This window comes from Fulmarus glacialis, unplaced genomic scaffold, assembly GCF_000690835.1.
Source record: "Fulmarus glacialis isolate BGI_N327 unplaced genomic scaffold, ASM69083v1 scaffold5553, whole genome shotgun sequence".
NCBI lineage: Eukaryota > Metazoa > Chordata > Aves > Procellariiformes > Procellariidae > Fulmarus > Fulmarus glacialis.
This window is the reverse complement of record NW_009202149.1, coordinates 1-19,227: the sequence shown is the minus strand read 5'-3', so window position 1 is coordinate 19,227 and position 19,227 is coordinate 1. Positions and strand designations below refer to the sequence as shown.

The 19,227-nt window shown below is 43.8% G+C and overlaps 1 protein-coding gene and 1 non-coding gene across 2 annotated transcripts; one reads left to right on the top strand and one right to left on the bottom strand.

The window, feature by feature from the left end:
* The first annotated feature begins 37 nt into the window (after window positions 1–37).
* TRNAA-UGC lies at window positions 38–109 on the top strand. Its single transcript has one exon. It is a non-coding gene; the product is annotated as a tRNA-Ala (tRNA).
* Window positions 110–1,880: 1,771 nt separating this feature from the next.
* Window positions 1,881–18,514, bottom strand: DHX37 (DEAH (Asp-Glu-Ala-His) box polypeptide 37; the record flags this gene model as incomplete). The annotated part of the gene is made up of 26 exons (XM_009574174.1): window positions 1,881–1,963; window positions 2,626–2,723; window positions 3,694–3,767; window positions 4,236–4,330; window positions 4,668–4,805; window positions 5,241–5,355; window positions 5,777–5,949; window positions 6,072–6,188; window positions 6,469–6,593; window positions 6,718–6,906; window positions 7,301–7,407; window positions 7,991–8,102; window positions 8,547–8,779; window positions 9,370–9,446; window positions 9,707–9,845; window positions 10,595–10,671; window positions 11,282–11,377; window positions 11,718–11,832; window positions 12,338–12,439; window positions 13,153–13,266; window positions 13,648–13,744; window positions 14,260–14,352; window positions 15,153–15,301; window positions 16,024–16,351; window positions 17,113–17,225; window positions 18,345–18,514. Coding segments are annotated over 26 exons (3,329 nt in total), but the record flags the coding sequence as incomplete, so codon positions are not given.
* Between the last annotated feature and the right edge of the window lie 713 nt (window positions 18,515–19,227).

The following is a 19,227-nucleotide window of genomic DNA, read 5'->3' as shown; positions in this document are numbered from 1 at the left end:
TGTCTGTCTGCGCCGCGCAGAAGCCGCAAAACAGCGAGGGGATGTAGCTCAGTGGTAGAGCGCATGCTTTGCATGTATGAGGCCCCGGGTTCAATCCCCGGCATCTCCACTTGTTTTGCGCCCGCCTTCCGTGGAAGTAAAGGCGAGTGTCCTGCCAAGCCGCTTGTTTCACTTTCTCTTGCCCAATTTCCCAGAGGAGCAGTAATCTCAGTTTTATAATTTGTAAATAGGTATATTTTCCTTTTTTTTTCTTCCCTCCCATAAGCACAGAGCAGTTTGCAAACTTCTGCTGCAATTCTTGCTAGAGAAAGGAGCCCAGCCAACAGCTCCCAGCTCCCTCCTGCCTGTGGTCATCACTGAACACTACGGCATTGCGGCATTTACATTATAAACACACAGCTGTAACAGGGTATTTTTAACACTTACTTGTGTCCTGGCCCGCAGCCCCTGAAGTGTGCGGGAGGGGTGGGTGCAGGCACCCAGCCTTTGCTGTGCTTGGGTTGCACCAGCCTCCTCCAGAACGTGGGGACAGGAGGGTCGCTGCCCACACCCTCTCCTATCGCAGTGTTACAAGCAACAGCAAATTAACACACCTTGAGCGCAGGGTTGACCAAGGAGGAAAAAGATTAGATGAAAGGAAAGGTAAACTGGAGCTGTACATTTTCGTCTGGGACTACCAAAATTTCTTGCTGCAAAATGAGCAGATATCGTGGTTAAAGTCTGCCCCGTCTCCTAAAGCTGCTGCATTCCCAAAGTGCTCCAGCCCGTGAAAGGCAGGGTGACTCACGAGCACCAGGCTATACAGAACAGTACTGGCAAAGCACGTGGCAGAGCAAAGGCACCAGGAGATCCGCTTGCAGCACCAAGCCAGGTATAAGAAGAGATTTGAAAAACAAATTATTGAAAGCAAGATTAATGGATACTCTGAACTCATGACAAACTCCTAGAGAAGCAGGAAAAGAAATACTAGGACTGTACTGGGTCTGGCAGGGCTGGAGTCGATTTCTTCACAGCAGCACATGTGCTGCTGTGTTTTGGATTTGTGACTAGAACAGTGCTGATAACACGCGGGTATTTTGGCTGTTGCTGAGCAGTACTTGCACAGCGTCAAGGCTTTCTCTTTTCCCCCCTCTGCTTCCCCCATGAGTAGGCGGGGGGTGGACAAGACACTGAGAGGGGACACAACCGGGACAGCTGACCCGAGATGGCCACAGGGATAATCTGTCATGCTCAGATACCAGCTGGTCATCATGTGGGAGGTGGCGAGTGATTGCCTTTGCATCATTCACATTTTTTCTTCTTCTTTGTCTTCTTCCCCTCACTAATTAAACTCATTTTATCTCAACCCACGAGTTCTCTCACTTTTGCGCTTCCTGCCCTGCCGGAGAGATAGGGAGCGAGCGAGCGGCTGTGTGCTGCTGAGCTGCTGGCCAGGGTCAGCCCACCACGAGGACAAAAGGTTGAGTCTGTGTTTGGAGCTGCAGTCACGCATGAGGAAGGGTCCACAAAGGTCTGAAATTCTCCTTATTGCAGCATCCCACATAGAAAACATTTCTCCCATCCAAACCAAGAACTATACATATTTATTATAGTCCATATGACTAATATAGTCCAAAGAGAAGCTTAAAAAAAAAAAAATCTGCAAAATACAATGGATAAAATTATCCAAACATTAATATTACAAAATACCAGCGAAACAGCTGGTAGGGCTTCTGAGAAGACAGAGGGCTTCCCAGAAAACCAGAGTAACACCCCATTTGCTTACAAAAAAGGTATCGCTAACAGTTAGCAAGTCCATCTGTGTCAGCTGATTTCCAAGGAAATCCAAGCTCTTGAAACATCTCGGAGAAAAGGAGTCCCCCAAGAACTAGCTGGGCACTTCACAGTGTTAGCGGTGGCCACTTCTTGGCTAGGTCATCATGCATAGCTTCAGGGATCCACTGACAATAGGCTGCGAGCAAATCTGGAACAAAAGAGAGAAGCGATTAGATGGCTACGGGAGCCAGGGACTGGAGTGGCTCTGCGGGTAGGACGAGGTCCTGTGGCATCACCCTGCTCGCAGGCAGGCTGGGGAAGGAAGGCACCTCTCCTGCTGAGAGCAAGAATCAACTTTCCATCACTGCGACAGCGTTCAAGCTTGGACATCCGCATGCAGATATAAAAGTATCAAGTATGGGTGGAAGCCATCACCGCAATCCCATTTGGAGGAATTTTAATTCTGTTTTTTTAATCTTTGCTGCTGCTTCTATAAAAGAACTCGCATAGTCTGGTACCCTAGTATTGAAAAAAATCTCTTTTACCTGGCAAATAATTTTTCCTGTATCCACTGACATCATAGTCTAGTTTTTCAAAAGCTCAAACCAAACATTTTAACTGTGGTTAGAACTAAAGAAAAAAAAAACCTTAAAATACAAAGAAATATTGCTTTCTGAAGTGCAGGAAACTCCAGTTCTTCACAAGAACCAAACACAGAGCATTATTGTTTCTGATAAGAAAATAGCAAATATCTGGAACGTATCAAGTGAAACCATCCGTTTTTAAAATTATAATTCAAAATGCCAACTGTGCTTGACGTACATCAAAGTCTGCACTGATATGACTCATAATTAAGAAAGCAGGACTTACATTTAGGATTTTTCTTCCATGCAGCCAGTAAAGCATCGCGATTATCACAATTTTCTGCAACTAGAGCCTGCAGGAGGGATTCTGTCCTGGGCTGAAGTCTAAATGGGTCCAAAATAAAATGGTGCAATAAAACAATGTTCTTTAGCGCAGTTTAGCAAAGTGTTACAGCATTCAGCTTACCTTTCTGAATTAATACTCTTAGTATTTTTAAAAGGCTAAATATAGATGTAGAAATACACGACCTCTGGATACAGAGACACGTCATCTGCTCAAGAAAGTTCACTAGAAGTAGTTTGTTCCACAACTTTTTGTTGCTAAAAGAAGTAGCAGGTTGCTCTTGTTGCTGACAGCATGAAGTTGTCTGCTATGCAGCTGCATAGCACACAGTAAAGCAAAAAGGAATCCACAGGTCCCATGCTGAACTCTTAATTGACTAAAAAAGGAAAATACTTTGTAATTGTGGAACCCTTGGATAACCATTTGTGACATCAGTCACTTTTAACAAAGTCTTTCAAAATCCTTGCATCTATCAACTCCATGAAAACTCACAGAAAACTCAGAGAAAGGTTATTTTGGTAAACAAGAGAGAACATCGGGGGGATAGGAAGAGAAGCAGTAGCTGACACTCCTTTTGAGGGTCACATTTCTTTAAATGTAATCAAAACCACAAGAAAAACATGGTCTGTTGGCAATATGTTTTTGAAAAGAAATAAAGACAGTGTGATTGGCCAAACTGCAAAGAAAAGCAAGGAAAGTAATAGTGTTCATCTGACAGTTTCTTACATGTGTGAGCAATTTGTTTGTATGAAGCAGCCCGCAGAGGTCAGTGTGACCAGCGGGTTGCTGTGTGTTTCTGTACCGCCCTTACAATAGCCCAATTCTCTTGAGACAAAATTTTTCTTGGTAAGAAAACTCATTTTCCTCTCCCTGCAGCTACAGCCTAGATCACTATCTAAAACACCCTTCCCAGCATTGAATTTTTTTTAATTTTTACTTTTTTTTTTTTTTAAAGGAAGTTAAAAGTGTTCGGTGGAGACAACAAACTTAAGTTTGTTTTTAACAACTTACTTGGACCATGTCTTCAGCATTATGAGAGGACTGGACAGCAGACACCGGCTATAAGGACTCAACTTTTCAATGACCTGAAAGATTTGTTATAACAAGTATACAATGAACAAGGTAAATTAATTATTCTGTGGAGACAATTATCAATGAACTTGGACTGCTATAGATTTCCATCCCACATCCTCTATTACCATCTCTCTCCCATCCATGTCTCCATACCAGTCTTGTCCTGACTGGCTTGCTAGATGACTCTTGTGTCTCAGAATGGACAAAGACATGAGCTATATATAGCTCTTTTCCTTTGCAAAAACAGGACTTAAATTTGGGGGTTTCTTTCACCCAAATGCTGATTTTCACGCCATTTTCTATTTTAAAGATTTCTTCCCCACCCCACCGACTGTAGCAAACTCCTCCAGCTACCAGCAAGTTACAAGGAATGGACACACACACACAAAGAAAGAAGCCACAAGGCTCATCTCCTCCAGAAACTGGGCTAAAAACTTACTGGTAATGTCAAGGAAGTAACGCAGCTGAAACACACTTACCTTTCCTTCAAGTAGGAACCTGGCGAAGTATTTGTAGCGATCAATACCTTCTGGGTAATCAACTTCCACAGCGGGGAGCTGCCAGCTAACTCGATCTGGAAAGATAGATCACACCGAGTCTCCTAAATGCTCGAAGAGGAGGGTAATTTCTAAAGGAGATGTGACAACATAGGTGCTAACAGAAGTGGAGAGGATACTGCCACCACCCAGCCAGCCTTGCTCCTTAACAGGGGGAGCAGACGGGCATAAAATGGCCATGCCAACGGTGAGATGCTACGAATCCCATGGAGCTACTGCTGTTAAGCTCTATGAACAGTCCAAGCTGAGCTTGACCTTTTGGGTCTGCTGACAGTCTTGTTAAGAGCAGCATCGCAGTAACCATAGAGCAGCTCTCGGACAAAACTACTGAGTGACACTTTTCAAGACACTTACAAAAGACACTTGGCCTGTGACATCGAATTCGGCCTGTTTCGGGGCAGTAAGATGGAGGAGGATTTTCCAGAGGCTTCCCATAGTGGCAGTACGGCGGCAACACGGCAGGAATCCACTCGGGTTCGACTGCGGACACACCTTAGGAAGGAAGAACACACACCCGAATGCAGGCTTGTTGCCAGGAGCTGCCGCTCGCTAGCAGTCCCGTGAGCAAAGGTCAGGATCTCATCTCCACAGATTTACTTGTATTTCATTTTTCAAGTCAACTGTACAGATTTACATTCCTGTTTGGAGACCAGCAATAGGTAAGTATTGCTGACTTACTGGGGGCTGGTGCACAGCAGCTATTTCAGAAGCTGAGCTTTGCTCCAGCCCATTCTGCTAGAGGAATAATAAACCAGGCCAGTTTTTCCCCTAGTCCAGATCTAGAAAGTATAAGGATCCAAATCTCAGGAGGCACGACCACCAAGTGCGGAGAGCACTTGGTCACCGCAGCAAGGGAAACATTCTGCTAAGGCATTTCTGAATTCCTCACCGTACCTGCAGAACAAGTAGGGACCGCAGCAGTCTCACCTTTCATATACAGTTTTGTAGTCTCAACAATTTCTTGATACACCACAAACTCTGGGAGTTGTTTGAAGAGGACTGAGCTTGGATGGATGAACACTGGGTCGTCCAGAAGAGCAGTCTTTAAGAAAGCACAGAGGATGGAGGCAGAGTACGATGAGTTACTGGCAATCCAATTTCTTGGTTGCATCTAATTTCAGGCTCTCTCAGGTATACATTTATATGGTTTCCTTAAGTGATGGAGGTTTTTAATAACCCTGTAATTTTCTGCTTCACCTCCTCTGGAGACATCAAGCACTTTGCAAGATGGACTAATGCTACTTCTTAGCTTTTTACCTCTTTTGTGCTCTTAGCTCTTTTAGCTCCTTCCTACGTGAGGACTGGGAAATTGCAACACTGGAAACTTAAATTCAATGGAGAGAAGTTGTAAAAAGCCAGCACACGCAGCCCCAACACTGTATCCAGCCAGAAGCCCAACCTTTGCACAGGAGTGTTTTTCTGCCACACAAGGAAGAGGAATTTGGTCAAATCAAGCTGTTTACCTTGTAGGCATTTTTCCACTTGTCATCCAGAAGCTCTTCTGCCTGAACCCTTCGGGCAACATGATCCCCCAGCCCTGCCAGCACAATCTGTCTCAAGTAAGTTGCTTGAGCTTCTGTTGGGGGCTTCATCTTTGGATCAACATAGAGGCCAGCATCAGGGCAGACTGAGTTCACTGTGGGGAAAAAAGGTGAGTTAAGATTCAATAGGAAAAAAAGGTTGCAACCAACAGCCCAGTTGATTTGTCACCCCCTGAAAGAGAATAAAACATGGCAATTCTTCTCAAAACCCACTCACCTGCTGTTGTCAGCTGCCCCCTCAAGCGCCTGATTTCCAGCATGGCTTTGTATCGGAGCCCATTTTCTTCACAGAATTTACGGGTACACCCGGCATATTCACAGGCCCCCACTGCTCCTGGAAGTGAACGGTCAGGTGGAGAAAACAACTCAGCTGATCAATTCTGCTAATTAAACCAACTGTGGGACAGTACTGTCATGGTTGACACACGCATATCACAGTTCCCACTCATCGTTAGCCTGGGACACCGGCAGGCTGCCCAGAGAACAGCCTAGAAAATATACGGCTGGACTTAGTCCTATAGCACAAGGACGCCTTTGGTTGTATAAAGCTGAGAGCTGAGGGTGATGGGGAGGAGAACAGGATGGAAGTTCAGGGAAATGGCTGCCTGCAATACCTAACATCACCATGAGGTCTCCTAGCTTTTGCATCGGTCCCTGCCCAGCCCAGATCCTTTGCATCTGTAAAAGCCTTGCTTTCTTCCCCTTCAGTTTCGCCGTCTCTTCCTCACTTACTGCTGGCCTAAAAGAAACATAAAACAGCGTGTGTATTGTGCTTACATGCAGAGGGGCCTCAATGTAAGAGAGGCATCAGCCGTGACAAGGTGATGCATCCTGTAAATAGGACGTCAGGCTAACTCACTCACCTGTCAAGCTCTTCAAAAAGCTCCCGGACGGTCATTGCAGACACTATGGTAATGGTGTACGGCAGGCAGTCGTGCTGCCTGCTTAATGCCAACATCTTCGCATAGCGGGGGGCTACAGGAAAAGTGGCCATTGTTCTGCCCAGGGGACTAATAGGGCAACTCAGCTTTGCTGCCAGCTGCTGCTTCAGCCTGGGGGAGGAAGAGAAAAGTCCTGTAATGAAGTAACTTCTGCATTAGAACAAGTTTGTGTTTCTGGTTTTGGCAGCCCAATTATTTTGAAGTGTTTCCTCAGATTTTGTTAGGTGATGGTCCCAAAGGCTGGGGGAAAGATTCCTCTTCCTCACTCAGCTCCCACGTGCCCTGCACGGCACACTCCAGCACAGCGTTTCCTTGTCCAAACGCACCCAGGGACAGTAAAACAAACACCGGTGAACCAGAGCCTGTTAAAATGATGCCAGTCTCTGTACGAAAGCACACCCTCAGAAGCAGGGGCTGAGATGGAAAAGTAGGCAGGAGAACAGCAGTGTCCACTGCCTCGGTAACTGGTGCCGAGAGGAAATTTGTGGGGGACCACAGACGTTACCTTCCTGTCATAGGGGGTTCCTTCAAGGCACCCAGGGCTATCAGCAACTCCTCAGCTGCTGCAAGTGCTTCTGTTGGAGGTGGTGTTGGAAATGGGAAGTTGATTACCTACGGACACCAAGAGAAAACGCCTCTCAGTACATCGACATGGCTCCCACTGAAAAACAGTCTGAACGCAGTAAGAAGTCCTGGAAGGGAGTGAAACCCTGCCCTCTGGTTACATATACCAAAGAAAAACATTTAGGCTATTTGCCAGGAGCGAGAGGAAAGGACATATAATGGGAGGAAACGCTTAGAACAAAAACGTTAGGAAACAGGAATACTAGCATCACCCTTAGCTGCCACTGACTCCAGCCACTGCCTAGGGCAGGCTGCTTTAAGCTCTACCTTTAAGTATTGTGCTTTCTGCAAGTGCTCAAGTATCTCCAAAACATAACCCGTTTAGACAGGGGTTTTTTCACTATGACTATAAGAAAGCTCTTATTACCTGAACAAACATGTCTGTTAAGGCCTGGTGGAATTCATAGCAGCTTCTGCAATTTGCAGAACCAAAATCAAGTCCCAGGATCCTAATTTCTAATACAAGGCATAGCCTCAAGCAATGACAATAAGACAAATTTGTGTTTGTTTCTGGCTCCCAGGGGCAACCACTTTAATGAGTGTTGTAGTACAAAGCCAATTTACACCTCACCTTTTCTATATTTAATGCCTTCATCTGCAGAATCAAGTCTTCTACCGGTCGCTTTGTTATTTCTGGAGCAGAAAATTTCTCAAAGTCCATGAAGACTGCTGAAGAGTATAACCTAGTGGACCAGAAGGGCTGCTTAGAGACTTAAATGAAACTTATCTCAAAAGATATGCATGAAAAATTGGCAAGGGATTTAAAAGGCAGTTGTGGGTACTATTTACATAACCATGTAATTATTTACATGGTTGGGGCATACTGCCTTATTCACAAAACATTGCCTTGGCTCGGAGTGGAATCCATGCTAATCTAGCCACCAAAATAAGGGTTTTCAGCAAGAGAAAGGTCCCTGAGAAGCCAAACTGTCAAACCAACATCACCAGTGACAGTTATGTTTGACTTCACCTCTCCTATCTGAATGAAGAGCAAACAAAACCAAAACATTTCAAGCACCATTAGGTCCTTGAGAAAGGGGCAGCAGGACGAGGGAAGCTGTCAAATTCACACTGACACTCATTGGGCTTTTTGTTTCTCCTAGCTCTCTCCACAGCAGATGGCTAACCTGTAACAGTGCCCTGGTTCTGTCCGGCCAGCCCGACCTGCCCGCTGGTTAGCTGAAGCTTGAGATATCCAGGTGACTCTGAAAGATGAAACCCCAGTAATTTTGTCATAGAAACGTTTTTTGACCTTTCCACAGTCAACCACGTATTTGATGCCCGGGATGGTAAGCGATGTTTCAGCCACGTTGGTGGCTACCACACACAGTCTCGTGCCAGGAGGAGGAGCCCTGAATACCTGCAAGAAACAGATGGGCATGTGAAATGCATCGCCAACAACGGAAAAAAAGACAGGCAGTCAACTTGAATGGGTTGCAAAGGGATGACAATGCATATGGCACTGCAGGTGAAACCCAAGAGTGAGACCAAAGACTAACTCTTTGTCTCCAGCTCTGGAGGTCTCTATCCAGCTCAGTTAATCCCTCAGAAACACCCTAGGGAGCTCCAGGTGGAGCTGACACCAGTGTTGAGTCATACTTAGACATACTGCTGCCACCTCCAAAGTCCAAAAGGGAACGCAAGAATTTGTAAGAGCTGCTTGTTGACAGTGGGATCCTGACAAGCCTCGTGGCCATGACTAAATTTAACACGCTGCAGGACTGTCGCTTTTCATCTCTCCCACCTTGCTGAACTGGCACATTAGGGAGTTCCCAGCCCAAGCAAGGTCTGCTCCGATCTCATCCCAACTTGCCCATTGGGCCATTCATGTTTGCCCACTGATGGATAGTCCAAGATGGAAATTTCAACTCAGAAAGCACATGTAACTTTAGACAACGATCACACATATCTATAAGGATTATTTACCCATTGTGACAATAAATCCTTTACCTTTGCTTGTTTCTCTGGTGCTAGTAAAGAATAGAGCGGGAGCACATAGAGTGGAAGGGACAAATCAGATTTCTCATCTGTGAAGGAACAAAACAATATTCTTAAATACACAGTAAGTCAACTTCCAGGCTTAGCCCCAACAATGTCTTCACAAACACCACTTCATTTAAAACCAGCAAAGTATTTGGTACAAGGCTGAAGCTGGACAATCTTAATAGCTTTTCCATGACACATGTCTGATGTGCTATCACACCAGTTTAGCAAAGGACAACTAGCTTATGTCACACATTTCACAGGTGACAGGAGATACGGAATTTTTATTTCTTAAGTGCCAAACCTTCTTCTGAGTCTCCATCTCCTAAATCAAGGTCGATATCAGACCCTGCAATATCATCATCAGTTTCAGCATCTCTGTCTTCATCTCCTTCATCCACTGGTACAACAGAGTAATTGTCCAGATCAATTTTGGGGAGTGTCTGAGAAAGACAGGAAAGACAACCACAGAGCATTAAGGGGGGGGACACAAACAGCACTTTTTACTGCTTTGAAAGCAAAGCTGAGCACTTACTCTAAACATTTGTTGACCTGAAGGTGACAGAGGGATTGAGAGATTTCATTTGTATTTCAAGGCTGAGGTTCAGCATTTGGTGACTGTGAGAATCAGGGGGGGATAACCCAAGTGTTTTAAACATAATTTTGTGACAAGCCAAGCTTCTTCACTTGCAGGATAGTGGTAATGGGTAAAATTTCTTTAATTCAGACCCCTTCAGCTACCAGGATCCAATGTCGGTGGACAGTATATCTATAACATCAAGATCTCCTGCTAACAAAGTGCATGTAGGACTTGGGTGGAAGCCAAATGCTACCCTTCGTCACAGATGCATCTGTCCCACTTTGGGTAACCGACGGCGAGATGAGGAGCAGCCCTGGAGCCAGTGAGTCTGGAACTCCTTCCATTAAAGTTTTAATGGTCAGTACAAATCTGAAATCAATCTCCTGCCCATAATATCCAGGGACACATTTTAGCACTCTGCTGCTTATAATGCAGCAGTTATCAGTGTAGGTAGTATTACTGGATCTCCTGAAGAGGACACATGTAGGCTACAAAGCTTCATGCAAATCTAAACCAGCCCAATGAGAAACACAGCTACGCAGGAGTTCTGTTTTGCAGGGAGGTATCTGCTCCTTCCTGCCTCTTGGAGGAATTCTAGCCATCACACATTACCATAACTTTCTTCCGCTTCCTCGATTTCTCAAATTTTCTGATTTCTTCCACCAATTCTTCTTTGTCTTTATCTCCTCCTACAAAAACAGCCAGTGGAACTATTGTTAGCTGAGCACACTTTCCTCTCGGAAAAGGTAGTGGGGAGAGCCTGGTCCCACTCCCGTCTTTTTGGGGATTCAGAAAGTGTCACAGTATGAAAGAAGCAAATAGTCATGTTGAAGGCAGAGGGGACAGGGACGACACACAAGTTTAACATTCTAATCCCATTTAGGAACCATACAGAGGATCGACAGCAGCAACTGTATGCCTTGAGGTTTAGGAAACGATTAGCTGAGCTATATTAGAATTTGACTTCAGAAAGTCATCTTGGGAAATTCCACTATCCTGAAAATAAACCGTCTCCAACAAGCAGCAGCATTTCCACTTTAATTCACAACCAACAGAGTAAGTGAAGAAATGCAACAGATTCTGGGGAACTAGAAGGCATCATACACATAAACCTTTTCCCCAAACTCAAAAGAGCACAAACTTAACAATCAGTCGTTAAAATCATCCACAATGAGCGCTTTCCCCAACCTTTGTTTTTTCGGTTTTTTAAATAAAAGCTCTTATTTTTCGGCGCAAAGCAAGCTCACTTTTCAGTGGGATAAATTCAAAGTTTAATAGTCCTTTATTCTATAGCATTACCTGCAGTGCTGTTTTTTTGGAAGGGAAAGGCTTTCCTTAGCCTTCTACAGAGAGAGTGAACTTCTGCCTGGCCTGTTAAAAACACCAAAATCCCACCTACAAGAGAAGAAATCAATCTCAGCGGAGGTATTTCACATTGGAAAGCTTCAGATCTCGTTCTTGATAAAAGACAGGTCGAATATACTGTGAAGTAACAAGGAGGAACAGGGTGTTTGACTGCATCTGTCTTCTACTACTCCCTGAAAAAGCATGCTAACGCTATGATTTAATTGAAGGGTAATTTTCACAAGAAAAGTCTTCTACATAAAAGTACGTAATACATCATTACAGCCCCATGTTTAACTTACAAAAATAAAAACAACAAAACAGAACAACCCAGAAAACTTCAGATATGTTAAGTGTAAAGAATTTGAAAGGTTCTCAGCAGTGACCTTACCCGAGGGCAACATTCGATGGATTTTACAGACCTTCCTGAAGCACTCCCCACTGTAGTCATCTAGGGGTGTTTTCTTGTTAAAATGAACCGTTACGGGGAATTGCCTTGCATCTACCTAGAGAAGAAATACAACACAGGGTTTGTTTGCTGTTGTAACTCCAGCACAATCATTGCAGCTTTCACAGGAGGACTAGAAAAGCTCACCCTGTATTTCTGTTCAGCTCTTGTTTTTGGTAACCTACAAAACACTGGAGCCACAGAAGTCATCATGTTGTCTATCCTGAACACCACAAAACCAAGCTAAAATCCTAAACTTTTCTCTCTTTCAGATCATCAACTCTTACTGAGGCTTTCTAGTTCTCCTGAACTGTAACTTCCCATCCTTCAACATAATCAGATTCTGCCAGGGCAGTTTCCTGATAAAAGTGGAAAGAAAAATACCAAGTTCCAAAAGAAAAAATAGTCTAAAAAAATAACTATTTTTACATTGATATCTGAAAGATTTCAGCACCAACTGGAAAGATTAGAGTGCCCCTATTTTTTAATTCATTTTATAAAGGAAGCCCTCAATGTATTTCAGCCGTTACATCTGACGCAGATCCCAGTGAGGAAAACGATACCTGAATAACAGGAGGTGTAACAGAAAACAGCCTGTTGTTTTCGGTGAAATCTTCAATGCGAAGGGTAGCCGACATGACAATCAGCTTCAGCGGCAGCCCTTTCTGCAGGGACACAAAGAGGTTATTCTCTGCCTAAAAGCATATGGCAGTTAAGCCACACACAAGCCCAGAGCTAGTAGCAGGACAAGTCTCTGCACCAAAGCACTCAAAATCTAAGACAACGGAAGCACCATGTCAAGTGACAGAAGATACACACAGCTTCAAATGCAACGTGTCTTAAAATACACAAAAACCCACGCTGGCAACCCCGATGCTGGCAGTGACCTGCCTCTAAACCACTGCATTCTCTCTCCATCTCTCTGACAGCCGTAAGTAAACCAGAAACAGATGCCAAGCACTGCCCTACAGCCCACCAGTCCCCAGCATCAGGACCAAACACTTCAGGATGTCAGCCCCGAAATGTCTCCTCTTAAGCACTGCTGTTGGCGGCTTATTCCAGTAAGCATCTTGCTTTCTTAGCTAATCTGCTAATTTTAATTATTTACATGTGTCTCGTGGCACTGTAAGTCTAAAATTAGTTAGATATTGACTGAAAAATTATCTGTTGGTACCGATATGTAGTATTTTTCCCCTTTTTGTAGGCTCTTTGATTGTATGGGAAGACAAACACGTTATCTGAGTGTTATTCCACGGTTTCCATCAGATTTCCATCAACTTCCACATCACAGAGTCCCTCCTCACACAGAGCCTCTTCATATCTAACATCCCCCTCCCCAGCACACCTGCATCTAATACAGAAATACTGCTTCTCTTACCTTTTCACGAAGAGGCACGATGCGAGACAAGAGGCCTATCAAGATATCGGTATACATACTCCTTTCATGAGCTTCATCAATAATAATAACTTTGTACTTTGAAAGCAGAAAGTCCTGAGAAGAGAGATCGATTTCACCACATGAAACCTCACCCAAGGCCATCTTTAAGTCAAGACAAGCTACAGCGACACAAACACTGACCCCGCCATCCTCATGGCTGTAGTCTCTCCCACGTATTTGACCAGAGTTTAATGCATTTATTTACCCGAAGCAGCCTAGTTCCCGAGACTCTCCTCCTCACTCTCATTTTACCCACAAAGATAACCTAACGTTTAAGGACTTGGGCAGGAATATAAAGGGTTGAGATGAAATACAATCTCTCTGAAAGGGATTTTGCTCTGAAAGGTTGGCAACAAATCCACGCAAAGCAACTGGCCTCTCTTCCTAGCTATACAAAATACTTTCCTTTTTTTAATTCTGAGGACAGCAACTTACCTTCTGAACTTCTTTCAGCAGCACACCATCCGTCATGAACTTGATTTGTGTTTCATCTGTAACATTGCCTTCATATCGGATTTGATATGAAACGACTCTGTGAGGAAATACCAGGATAGCCACAGGAAAAAGTGTTGGGAGAAACAAAAAATTCACATTCAGACCAGGAGGCAGCCTTCAGCCTAACTAAATTAAGACTTGATGCCAAGACAAGACAAAAAGCACACCATCAGCTCTCCAGAGCCTAGCACACAGAAAATGCTAGAAGCTGGGATATACAGCAATGTCACTTTGAACTGTTATGGGAACTGTTATGGAACTGTTATGTTTACTGTTATGGGACGCTTTGTCATATGGAGACAAAGTAGGACCCCTTCCCACGCACCATCTCCGCAAAGCTCTCTCTAAAAAGTAACTTAGAACCACTAATAGCAACAAATCTGCACATGTTTTTTATAGACAACCCCACAGAGGAGTTCATAAGTAACTTTCCCCACAGTTCTTTGCCAAAGACTGAACAAACAATGTGCAAGTCTCGATTTCAGTCTATCACATACACAGAGCATCTCAATGTTATCTTTCTAGTAAGGTCTCAGCTTTTTTTCTCCTCACCTGTGTGACAAGTTCATTTCCTTAGCGACCCGCTGGGACATGGACACTGCAGCCACACGCCGAGGCTCGGTGATCCCAATGCTACCGTTTGAACTAAAGGGGTGAAGGAAAGAAAAGGAGGGGTTGTTTGGCTGCTTGTTTTAAAGAGAGAAACACTTAGAAAGATGACAACAGGATTTCTGCACAATGGTTCTGAATTAAGTAGCATCACTCACACAGTATCACTTTTAGTTATAGTTAGAAGAAAAAGTCAGAAAGGAAGCTTTGGGATTACTCTTCCATTATACGTGTATCGATCCGAAGATGCATGTATCACAGTAATTTTTTCCCCAAACTTTGTCTCTGTAATTCTAGCTCACTGAACTCCAGTCCCCCTGGACATCCCTCTGGCAACGGGGTGCATCTCAAAAGAAACTCAGGCTGGGGCAGCAGCAGCACAGAAGCTGGATGCACCTTGATGCAGCTTGCAAGAAGCATCTTATGACGTGCCCAAGCTTACAAATGTTACCAATAGCGCCACAGCTATTTTCAAAGATGTTCTTAAGAAATATGCACATTTTCTTGCAAAGATAAAAACAAACCTCTGTAAGCAGAGGTTAAACTATGTGAGATGGGCAGGCAATAAAGCCCCTCTGTGAAAAACAAGACGGTGACTTTCAAGAAAACTTTTACCTTAGAGGTTTCAAAAGATTGCTTACGTGGAGAGACTTTTGCAAGTCAGTCTTATTCCCTTCAGGTTTTTTAAAAGCCCACTCAACATGGCCACTACCACTGCACAGAAAAGACCAGGTTCAGTTCAGCCACATCAGAAGAAAAGAAGCAAAATCAGAAGTGACCGAGCTCAGCGTAAATTCCTCTAATTACATTTGGTGCAAATAAAAGACGACTCATACCTGGCATAGCCAGCTTCATAAAGAAACTGAGGTACTTGTGTGGTTTTACCGCTTCCCGTCTCTCCACATATGATGACAATGGGATTCTCATTAATGGCTTCCATGATTACTTGCTCTTCGGCAAGGATTGGAAGCTTTAGTCTTGCTTCCTAAATAATACAAACCACATGTTTTAGTTGCACTGTTTTGTCTCTCTCTGCCTTTTTTTTTCCCCAGGATTGAAAACTGTTACCTTCCTCAGATTATAAAACCCACAAAAAGGAATTCTGCAAGCTTTGTGGCTTGAAAAGCTCTAAACCAGTGAACATCACACCAGCATGTCCAGGAACTAGGGTCATCAGAACAGCTTCCCAGAAAGCAGCTGCAAGCCCTGCACTTTAATTTGTGAAACTTCAGAGTCCCTTGAGTTTAGTAATATAGCACTTCAAGCAAAAAGTAATTTCACAATTCTGTCTCATCTGTTCAGACACATGCAGAGCTTTTCCCATTTCTACAGAACACCCTACCTACAGCAAATGGAATAAAACTGCCCTGCCTAAGATACAGCATAATGGAGAGCTAAAAGTGACTTCACAAGATTTTCCAGCGAAGAACGATAAAAGACTGCTAATAGATTCTATATTTAAAACTACAGACAAATGCTTATATCCTAAAACAAAACTAGTTTTCCTTCTGCTAGATTAGACAGGCTTAAAGCTCATGAATGTACAGGTACAACTTGCCAGAACAAGGACCCTAAGCGCACACTGCCGCGCGCAGTATTAGCAAGAGACACAAGGTAACGCTACAGTGTCTGCAGTGACCTAACCTGATGGAAGATACCGTAATCTCCAACCCCTTGATAAGCACTTTACTGTTCACAGAGCCTCACCTGAATCTCAGGAGACCTGTCCACTGGAATGAAAACCGCAGGCTTGCAAGACGGTTTGTTGGAGGCTGCCTGGCAAACCGGTGCACTAGGACCAGCCGGCTGCTGGTTAGCCACTGCCGCCTTCACGCCTTCCTCTGGCTTTTCAGCAGTATTCAAATCACTGGCTGAGGACTTTTCAATTTCTTGTTTCTGCTCTTCCTTCTCCTCCTCAGAGCTACAGGGTTCTTCCTCAGGCTCCGATTCTGAGTCTGAGCTGTGCCTTCTCTTGTTTGCACCGCTGATGCTCTTGATCTTTTCAGGTACAGCAGTCCCTGGCTCCTGTATCATCCTAGAACAAAACATCAACATGTGAACTACGTTTCACTCAATATTCTCCAGGACCTCAAGCCAGACACGTCTTCCACACAAACCAGAAAAGTCACGTCATCCAAAGTCACTGCCTGAGCCTGAACCGAGGTTTTACTCAAACAGGAAAAACTTCTACACGTTGGGTGTAGTGCAGCGCCAGAAGAGGGTACCCAGAGAGGTTAACTAGTTCTCCAAGGATCTCCACTCTTGCAGGTTTTCACAGCTCTGCTAGGTAAAGCCTCGGCTGACCTGATTGCTGGATTCATATCTAAGCACGCTCTATACCAATATTTATTAATTTCTTTAGAAGATGTCTAAGAGTAGCTTAATTTATTTCAGCTCCTGCTAAATGCAGCTCTTGATAAATCCAGTAACTAAGGACCACATCAGTCAATGTTTTCCAATACAACAAAAAAGTAAACGTTTATCCACCAACTATGTAGTTTAGCATAATTTGTAAGAGTATGCAGATATAATTGTCACCCACCTCATCCTTTACAAAAGGGATGACCAAGTTATTTTAACTAACATCCTCTAAGAAGATGTCAGTTAAACAAGAAAAGAACTACCATATTATCAGATAAAAATAGAAAATTACTTAAATCAATCCATTCTGAAGAACCTGTATGCAGTAAAAAGAAAAAAAAAAAAAAACAAAAACAAGCAAAAAAAGCTATGAAGGTTGCCAAGTTTTCAACAACAGCGATAAATCAGAATGGTTCTTTCCAAATAATGCTTTACCTTTTAGTCTGATACATGCGCTCCCCAATACCCAGTTTGGAAGTGGTGTACAGAAGTTTCATTTCTGCCTCAGAAGCTTGGACCTCATTCAGCTTGCTCAGCAACTCAGCTCGCTATTTGGGAAAAACAACCAAAATCAGTGCTTATTTTCACCAGGAAATAATTTCATTTCAAGATTTGCACTTGAGTTTTAAAGGGTGTGCTCTGGCAAATCTTGCTGTGAAGTTGTAAAGACGTTCCTGCTGCTACATGGTCAGTCCTGCCCGATGAAGATCTCAGCCCTGCACTAGAGCAAAAACAGAAGAAATGTGGACTTGACCCTTCACCGCTGCAATGAAAAGCTCAGCTGCACTCTTCAAACAACAGCAAAGAAAATGGATTTGAACTCAAATGCTGGAGTGAGGACTGGAGCAATGGAAGCCTCCCTTCAACTCCCTCACGCAGGACATAGCGCTGGCAGCAGGTCAGACAGCTGCAGTTTTAAACTACCTCCAAAAATAGAGTTCGTTTGTCAAAGCCGTTATTCAGACACTAAACTGAACAGGAATTTTGCCTGGAAAGCTTTTACAAAGATAGAAAAGCTGCATTTGTATACCGAAAATATAGAAGAGTTGGAAATAAATATTTCAGAAGCACCAGCAGTAGCAGAGTTAGGGGTGCCTCAAGCTTGGCATTTTGCAGCAGGACAAAGCTTCTCATACAATCTGCAAGAATACTTTTAAAATATGATGTCATTTACTCTGCTAGTGATGTACTTCACAACACGCATCTATTCGGTCAGGGTCAAAGAGAGTATGGCGACCAGGACCCAGAAATGATGCGTTCCTGCAATACCTGATCCACTGAGAGGCAGAGGAATGCTTTTCCCCATTAGAGTTACACTCCAGAGCCCACGGGTGGTGGCATGTTTTTGCCAAAACACCCAGCAAAGGGATGGCCAATGCTGTTGTAACATAAACTCTTAAACTTCAGCATCTGCACGTCCTTGAGATGCCCCGAGCAGTTCTCACCCCGACACCGCTCGCTGGCACTGCAGAGCAGTCACCCCACCTCTGGTTTTTCAAACCAGCGATGCGATCACGTCACGTATCGGGGACTGCCAGAGTCACAGCGCAAGAGAAACCTCTGCAGATGCTTATTAACATCAGCCTTTTCCATACGCTGATACTAAGTTAACTTGATCGTTTTAACAGAAGTCACAAAGCGGGAGTTACCAGCAAGCAGCAACGTACCTGTTTTTTCTTCTCCTTCTGCTCTAAAACTTTCTGCAGGTTTTTCTTCTGTTTCTTGCTTAGGGGTTTCTTCTGTTGTTGCACAACACAGGCTACTTTTTTCTTCTTTGCTTTTTTTGCTGGCAGGACCAGGGCATTACTTCCATCAATTCCCTTCAGCGTTGCTTCATCTGAAAGCATTTGTTTGATTATTCACCTATGCCAGGAGGATTATTTTCAGCACACTGCTTACTGCCTTATCACAAACCATACCAGATTTAGCTGTTTTAAACAAACACAACCCTCACCCCCCAAAAAAACATCCCGCATCATCAGCAAGGGCAAAAGACCATAAAACTTGCGACTTGATAACCCTGTGCTTACTATAGCCGTGAGGGCAATTTTCCTTGACTTACGTAACAACATTATGCAATTTTTGCTTTTTTAAAAATTTATTTATTTAATTCCCTGGGGTCGGGGGACACTGGAGCAGCCCAGGACACGGCGTGCCATGGGGTGACCCCGCGGACTCCTGCCTCTCCCAGACCCCCCCTGCCTCTCCCAGACATAAGCAGTTTTTAACACTAAAAATCCGTATTACTAAAGTTCGAATAATAAAAATAGTCTAATAAAGGTGGTTTTTTTAAAAGTACATTTGAGAACACAAGTGTTAAACATATTTTTAATAATTGCTTTAATCAAGAATTGCTTAAATGCAGTCATTGCTTTAATAGCGCTATCAGTGCAAAGCCTGTAAGATACTTTTAAGTAATAACTTCAATGCTTCCAATGAAAGCATAAGAAAAACATACTAAAGACAGGACAATAATCCTAATCTCAGCAACTCTACGGTCACTTCAACCACGTTAACAACCCAAGTTTGCAATAACGAACATAACGCCTG